This window comes from Nerophis lumbriciformis, linkage group LG11 (assembly GCF_033978685.3).
Source record: "Nerophis lumbriciformis linkage group LG11, RoL_Nlum_v2.1, whole genome shotgun sequence".
NCBI lineage: Eukaryota > Metazoa > Chordata > Actinopteri > Syngnathiformes > Syngnathidae > Nerophis > Nerophis lumbriciformis.
Genome location: NC_084558.2, coordinates 9,505,409 through 9,513,327, shown reverse-complemented (window position 1 = coordinate 9,513,327; position 7,919 = coordinate 9,505,409). Strand labels below are relative to the sequence as shown.

General features: G+C 41.4%; 1 protein-coding gene across 1 annotated transcript in view; it reads right to left on the bottom strand.

Moving 5' to 3' along the window:
* The window catches only part of trrap (transformation/transcription domain-associated protein), a 160,084-nt gene that overhangs the window by 71,422 nt on the left and 80,743 nt on the right, over positions 1 to 7,919 (bottom strand). The window contains exons 49-55 of the mRNA XM_061967445.1: positions 7,367 to 7,580; positions 7,033 to 7,212; positions 6,692 to 6,838; positions 6,478 to 6,597; positions 1,639 to 1,926; positions 1,433 to 1,570; positions 1,241 to 1,353 (exon numbers count right to left, since the gene is read on the bottom strand). Of these exons, the coding sequence (XP_061823429.1) occupies positions 1,241 to 1,353; positions 1,433 to 1,570; positions 1,639 to 1,926; positions 6,478 to 6,597; positions 6,692 to 6,838; positions 7,033 to 7,212; positions 7,367 to 7,580 (1,200 nt within the window). The remainder of the gene's footprint in view (positions 1 to 1,240; positions 1,354 to 1,432; positions 1,571 to 1,638; positions 1,927 to 6,477; positions 6,598 to 6,691; positions 6,839 to 7,032; positions 7,213 to 7,366; positions 7,581 to 7,919) is intronic.

Sequence of the window (7,919 nt, the reverse complement as noted above, 5' to 3'; positions counted from 1 at the left end):
TTGCTCGCAACTATTTATTAGTTAGAATGCATAAAAAAGGAAAACATATGTGTTCTGGTCTTACATAAGGATTGTGAATGACAGAAAAGGTGGATAATTATTACTATATGTGAAATGCAAACAGTGGAACTTTGAAATTGAGGTAATTATTTATTTGTTTACAAATATTTATTTTGTATGTATTTTAATTTCCAAAATTGCTTGGATTTTTCTCGAAAGGTAATCGAGAATGGCTGAATAGTGCAAGGTTTTACGAAACGACAACGAGAAAAGTTGAAGACTTGAAGAATGCATGAGTTTACAGTGATCACTTCGCTAAAGGTTTGTTTGATATACATTTAACGGTTATTATTTCCCATTTAAGTATTATCTTGGTATTATTTGTAATTCTTTAAACACATGTTTGCTACAAGTGTTTCAAAAAGCACCAACTCGGCATGTCTAAATAAAAGAAAGCAAATGTGAGCAAGACCTAAAAGAGTTAATTTTTTTACTGAAGGCAACTTTCAGCACATACACATTGTTGACATCTATAGTAATATTATGATAAAGACGCACAAAAACACGCTACTTATAAACAATGCATGCAACAGACACAAACATGGCAGTGACGCAAAGTTAAATCATGAAATGCAACCTTACTTGAGCAAAAACGATGCATATTTATCCAGGAGAGTCTTGATACCAATTAGTAGAATGGCGTCTGGAGAACAATAGTTCGATATGTATGGGAACGCGACCGTCGTCATTTATCCTTGATATCACACAACAAATCTTTTTTGATGAGGTATAGAGATCTATTCCACTGCATAGTTAGATTTTTTTGCTCGTACTGTATCTGCTTTTTGAAGAAAGATTTAAGCCTCTTTTGTACTCAGACAGTTCGCACGCTGCACAACAGGCATCTTAGCTTGGTTGACCACCACTGGTTTTCACTTCCAGAAAGAAGTAACATGTCGTAATACAAGCAATACCACAAACACTGTTTTGGGCAGTAGTAAACGAAATACCGGTACTGATGTTACAGTTTCTTTTTTTTGCAAAAAACATGATTTTCTCTGGCTGAAAAAACACATTCCTCATTCACTGAAATAAAGGTAGCACTGCCATAACATATACAAATATTAAAAGCTTTGTTATAACACTGTTTGATCAGACTTTTTTTAAATGTACCAGTGATGACAGGCCTTAACAGTTTATATGTAGAATAGTTTCTTTTGATCTGTATCAAAGTAGTTACCGTATCCAGTGATCTTCCCACAGCTGGTACTCAGGAAATATGGCAGGAGACACATTGTTCCTCTCGTGCTCTTTTCGAGCCTTCTCCATTGCTTTCTCATAGCTTTCCTGGGCCTGTAAACACACAATATATGAACAATACTGTGAGGAAATACCTCAACGATGGAAGAATTAGATTCCGATTTAATTTCACCTGTTCAAAGAAGCCATGCTGCTCGTAGGCAATGGCTGTGGCAGTTTCAGGGAACTTGCATCTCTTCTGCCACAGGCCTGCCCACATGTCTTCTTCTTGAAGCAAGGAATAGAGCTCTGCCAACGAGTCTAGAATCTCCTACAAAGACAGAAAAAAGTATGTTTACAGAAGGATGCAAGCAAGCAAACGCTAAATCGAGACCTCACCTGTTGAGGTGGCGTGATACTCTCCTGCTCATAGACTTCTGTGTTTTGCTTCGGTTTGCTGTGCAGGCTCAGGCCCTTTTCAAAAGCCTGCTGCTCCAGCATTAGTGTGGATCGTAGCCACAGGTTGTGTGTCTTTCCCAAGTACTTGAGCACACAGGGACGGATGGGAATAGGGGGCACACACTGAGACATGGCCTCCACAAAACAGTTCAGTGCACTGGGTTGGCAGTCTCTTTGGGCTTGGTGGCTGCCGCTGCACAAGAAGGGACTCATTTCCCCTGATAATGCCTGTAAAGGTAAGCAAATTATATTGATAAACGCATGATTTCTACTTTTTAAAAAAGGCTACAAGAACAGCCCATCAGGATACAAGGAGTAAGTTTTCATTTAGAAATATAGATCAATGTAAGAAAATGCGATTTTGACGTTCAGGGCAAAACAGCAATCAGCACATCCTCAGCAAGCAGATGGACTGTGGTGTTAATCGCACACAACATAACACACCAACAGAAATAAATGACTAGAATTTGCAGTGCCTATTGACAGCATTGAATATTTAATGCCCTGGTGGTCACTTTAATTAAGCTAGTAATAATGAAGACCAATTGGTCAGCGCATTACTCCTTCAGAGAGTAACGACGACATAAAGAACATTCGCTTTCATCAGAAGCATTAAGCTGCCATGCAATCATGTGATAAGGAGCATCAAAATAAATGTGTGTGACTTGGAAATCTGTCACGTAAAGAAACATCTCTAAAATTCTAATGAGAGCGTATATCAGATACCAAAAAGCTCAATCACTTCAAATCAGGGCCTTTCAACCCCTTTTCAAAATACTCCATATTCATTTGGTTAGTTTAGCTCATTAAAGCTTTCCTTCCTCAGCTTCTAATGTTCCTATTTAGTGCAAATGAATATGCCCTCATTAGGCAGAACCATGTATGTTGGGATGGCCAAGGTCGAGGTCATACTTGTGTGCAGTGTTTCCCATACATGTATGTAAAACATGTATACATATACTGTACGTGTGGCGGTCCACCACAAATATATATATACTTTTCTTCCTTTATTTCTTAAGATTTTGTGATACAGGAAGGTAACACTTCCTCTTACAGGCGATGTATGTGCTGTCATCTGACAATCATGTTCCACAAAACATTGACTTTTGTAAAAATTAGAGTTTGAGGTTTATAACAGGCTTCTGTTGCTCGTTAGCACACACGCACACAGACACAGTGCTGAGGAGCTGACGAGATCTGGAGTGCAACGTTAGAGGTTAATATTTGTTTCCAAATAGGTTTTGTGACTATATAATAACTAACATAACGCATTTGCAGATTGTAGTTTAAAATAATCGCAGTGCTAATATTTGTTAGCCTGTCAATTAGATTGTCCATTGAATGTTAGCATTAAGCTAGCGGCATAAGAACCAATAGTGTATAGTTGCCTTGCTTTTTTCCCCCAGTTCATGCCAAACTGTTTTGTTGATTTAACATGATTCTTAAACGTATGTGTACTTAATATGTATACTAAGGTTGTTTCCTGGTGTGCTCAGTTTTACAGTAATTCATTGTGGAGAACATCACAACCTCAACTTGGAAGTTATTTTCATATTTTATCTGAAGGACTGTGTACATATGTGCCAAATTAAATTCCAACATTTTGGGAGGGCAGAATAATATATGTTAATAAACCAGGGGTGTACAAACAGCAGGCAGACGGTGTTACATTATAGTAATAAAATACGGTAAGCAGCAACAATTAAAACTACAGCAAAAGTATATAATGCAACAAGAAAAAGATATGTTGATACTAGTAACACTAATTTGCCATTTTAAAGAAAATACACCCACCCATCCATCCATCCATCCATCCATCCATCCATCCATCCATCCATCTTCTTCCGCTTATCCAAGGTCGGGTTGCGGGGGCAGCAGCCTAAGCCGGTAAGCCCAGACTTTCCTCTCCCCAGCCACTTCGTCCAGCTCTTCCCCGGGGATCCCGAGGGGTTCCCAGGCCAGCTGGGAGACATAGTCTTCCCAACATGTCCTGGATCTTCCCCGTGGCCTCCTACCGGTCGGACGTGCCCTAAACACCTCCCTAGGGAGGCGTTCGTGTGGCATCCTGACCAGATGCCCGAACCCCCTCATCTGGCTCCTCTCAATGTGGAGGAGCAGCGGCTTTACTTTGAGCTCCTCCCGGATGACAGAGCTTCTCACCCTATCTCGAAGGGAGTTCCCCGCCACCTAACGGAGGAAACTCATTTTGGCCGCTTGTACCCGTGATCTTGTCCTTTCAGACATAACCCAAAGCTCATGACCATAGGTGAGGATGGGAACGTAGATCGACCGGTAAATTGAGAGCTTTGCCTTCGGGCTCAGCTCCTTCTTCACCACAACGGATCAATACAGTGTCCGCATTACTGAAGACACCGCACCGATCCGCCTGTCGATCTCACGATCCACTCTACCCTCACCCGTGAACAAAACTCTGAGGTACTTGAACTCCTCCACTTGAGGCAAGATCTCGTCCCTAACCCGGAAATGACACTCCACCCTTTTCCGGACGAGAAACATGGATTCGGACTTGGAGGTGCTGACTCTCATCCCAGTCGCTTCACACTCGGCTGCGAACCGATTCATTGAGACCTGAGGATCCTGGCCATCAGGACCACATCATCTGCAAAAAGCAGAGACCTAATCCCACGGCTACCAAACCGGATCCCCTCAACGCCCAGTCAGAAAATACACCCATCATAGCTAAGTATGCAAAGTATGCAATTACGGCATTTTGACACCGGCACATCCGCACCCCTGACCAGACCCCCAACATTGCCTGTTTATGGGAAACACTGTTTTAGTGTTTTGAAATGGGCATAGGGCCTTGTTCACACTGCTGGTGAATTCCAATATTTTTGCCCATAATGCGACCTGTATCGGATTGTTTCATGTCAGTGTGAACATTGCAATTACAAATTTTTCATATCCGACCTAGGCCTCTTTCGTATGTGGAAATAAATGCGTCCTCAATGTGAATGCTCCGGTCGCATTCATCCGACCAGAACATCATCAAATAGTGATAAGCGTCATAATTATTCGCTAAAATAGACGGTTACAAAATAAATCGTTGACAACGGAGCAGAAAACAGGTGAATATAATATGATTTAGAAATTAATCTGAAAGTTGCACCACTCCTGCTCGCCCACAGACACTCTCTTCAAGCAGACATCAAAGCAAATTATCCCATAAAACTATAAAAGCCAAATTACTTGTCCTCTTCCTTCTTAATCTTCTATGCAATGATTTGGTTCAGAAAATGTTGACTTTGACTGCACAAAATCCTTGAAATGTGCCACAAATGTGCCAGTACTGAGACTGACAAGAGCTGAAGCCATTTTTACTACTGTAAACACTTCAGTGGGTGCGACGCCATGACGACATGTACGCATGCAGGTCAGATTGCACTGACATTAGAAATCAATTTTTTTGTAATGTGAACGGCCACTAAAAATTGCTTTTTGGCAAAAAAAATTGAATTGGACATCCGACCCTGTATTTTGAACGTAGCCTAAATGTAATTTAAATGGGAACTGCACATTTTTGGAATTTTGCCAATCGTTCACAATCATTATTAGAGACAAGAACACACGTTGTTTTTTTATGATTTTAAAGATGATAAAAAACGCTTGAAAGATGCGGGTATTGCGAGTCACCGTTGTGGCCTACAAAACCCTCTTAAACAACTGCAAAACCCTCCAGCAATGTTTTATATACACACTGCAAGTCTATAAATAATGTAGTAACAGACACGTACATGACAATATGTAAAATGTCTAATATTTACCGTATTTTAATCATTTTAATCATTTCCGGGACTGATTTTTTTTCCACGCATCGATTTCTGTTTCCATAGCAGTCTGACTTCTGGCAACATGTGTGTTCCTACTTGTTAACAGACAACAAAGACGACTATTTTTGGACAAATGAGGATTCACAACCTTATACTTTTGAAGCTAAATATACTGCCGCTTATAGAAGCAAGCACGAAGGAAGAGTGAGACGTTGAAGAAGATGGAAGCCGGGAGAGGGGGATGAAAGCGATTTAAGCGAATGTAAAACTTGGAGCCAAGCAATTTCGACATAAATGGATTGCCTCCCAAAAATCAACAGGAAACGTCCTTGGCCAGCTGGACTACATGAACAATTGTGGATCGAGTGAGTCACTTTAATATCGATCATGATACACGCAGCACGCCATGCGTATTAGTACAACTACAGTACATACACTGTCTGGCGAGCTGAGCTGTGTACAAACAAAAGATAAATTGTGTGCTAATACTTTACAAATACTGTAATATGATTGTTCATGTTATTCAGTCAGTACAAATTAGTGTCGTATCGCAGTGTTGTGCAATACAAACCCAAATATGTTTTGTGTTGTCGTAGAATCTATCTTATCTCTTGCCGTAGTTAGCTTTTACGGCTAATACCGTAGCACACAAATGTGTACTACGATAGAAAAATAGTTCCTCAGTGTTCAATCTTACAATAACAGTTTGGTTAATATACCGGTTACGGAAAGTAAATGAAGTATTTTTAACGGTTTTTTAATGCATTTTTAAAATGATTTAGAGGTAGATTTGATTGCTCCCATCAGCTGCCAAGAACAAGACGATGTTTATGTTAGAAAGCACAAAAAAAACATGTTGTCTTCTTGTCTTTCATAATGATAGTGAATGATAGGCAAAATAAAATAAAAAAATTGCAGTTCCCCTTAAAAATAAGACATAATAATAATTTTACATGTAATTCTGTCTTGAAAACATGAATATACTCACATGCTGCTGCCTGTCTGAGAGAATCTTCCAAAGGCGAGGAAATAGCTGGACCCAGGTTCTCTCAGCCAGTGGGGTGGCTATGTGACACAGCTGCACAAGAGCATTCAGCAGCGCACCCGTCTGAAATGTTAGGAAATGGTTAAGACCTATCAAGATTAATTTGCTATTGAGTCAATTCAGTGATATGTACTGTATCTAGCAGGCGCAACGTTACCTTGACCTCTCGCAGTGAGTCAAGGAACTTGTCATGGCGGTTTGTAAGCATGTGCAGTTGGTTGCCGGCGTCTCTCTCAGACTGATCTTTAGTCTTAGGGAGAGTGGTTTGGTCACCCGGTGCCAACTCAATATCTATCTCCACATCCTACATGGGAGGAAATGTCACTCATGTTAATGTGTGAGGGAGAGAATGTGATGAAAGTGTGAAGACCGACAATGGTTTCATCTTCTCTCAGGATGAGAGTATGTTACACGCTCCGAATGGGATAATGTGCTAATTGATGTGAGACAGTGTGTCTCCTGACGTATTGTGGTGCATGAGTGTGTGCGGCGCCCAACCTCCTCCTTAGTGTCGCTCGTCTCCCTCTCGCGCGGCTCCTGCTTGACATGCGTTGCCATAGCGAAAGCAGCGCGGTCGTGGCTGTCCGCCAGGTTGATGACGTTTGTGATAGACGGCAACATTGATCCCTGACAGCTGGTGCCGATGACGGTGTTCCGTTCACACACTGCCAGCAGCAGCTAATAAGCACATACACGGCAGATTAGAAGGTGTGAAACACAATATCAGACTACTTGACAGAAACTAGCTAACACAACAAAAATGACTTTGTTTGCAAGTCAACAGCATCTTTTGAATTGCTGCCTCAGCATACTTGCAGATTAAATGTCCTACCTCAATGCATTGCTTGATCCAGAAGTGACTACCCATGGCCTCCCAATTCTGAGAACAGCCAATGTAAAGGAGCCTCTCATAGACACGCCGCTTCATGGAGGCGTCAAACACCTCAAAGAACTTGGCTCGGATGAGTGGCTGAGTGCAGCGAAGTCCGGAGAGAAAAGCAGGCTCCAACTTGGATGTGATGTCACTTCCTGACAGACTTTCATCCCTGAATGGTGAGATGAAGCAAACATTCACTTACCGTTACCGAATACATTTTAAACTCCTTTTATTTGTTTTTAAATGTCTAAACAACCTCGCGCCAACCTATCTCTCCGACCTCCTTCAGCCTTACTGCCCCACCCGATCCTTAAGATCAGCCGATCAGCTGCTGTTGACGGTCCCTGACACAAGGCTGAAGCTTAGAGGTGACAGAGCTTTCGCCGTTGCTGCTCCCAAGCTCTGGAACGACCTACCCCTGAGTGTTAGACAAGCCTCCTCTCTTCCTGTTTTTAAATCTCTCTTAAAAACATACTTTTATTCCATGGCTTTTAACACTGAGTGATAT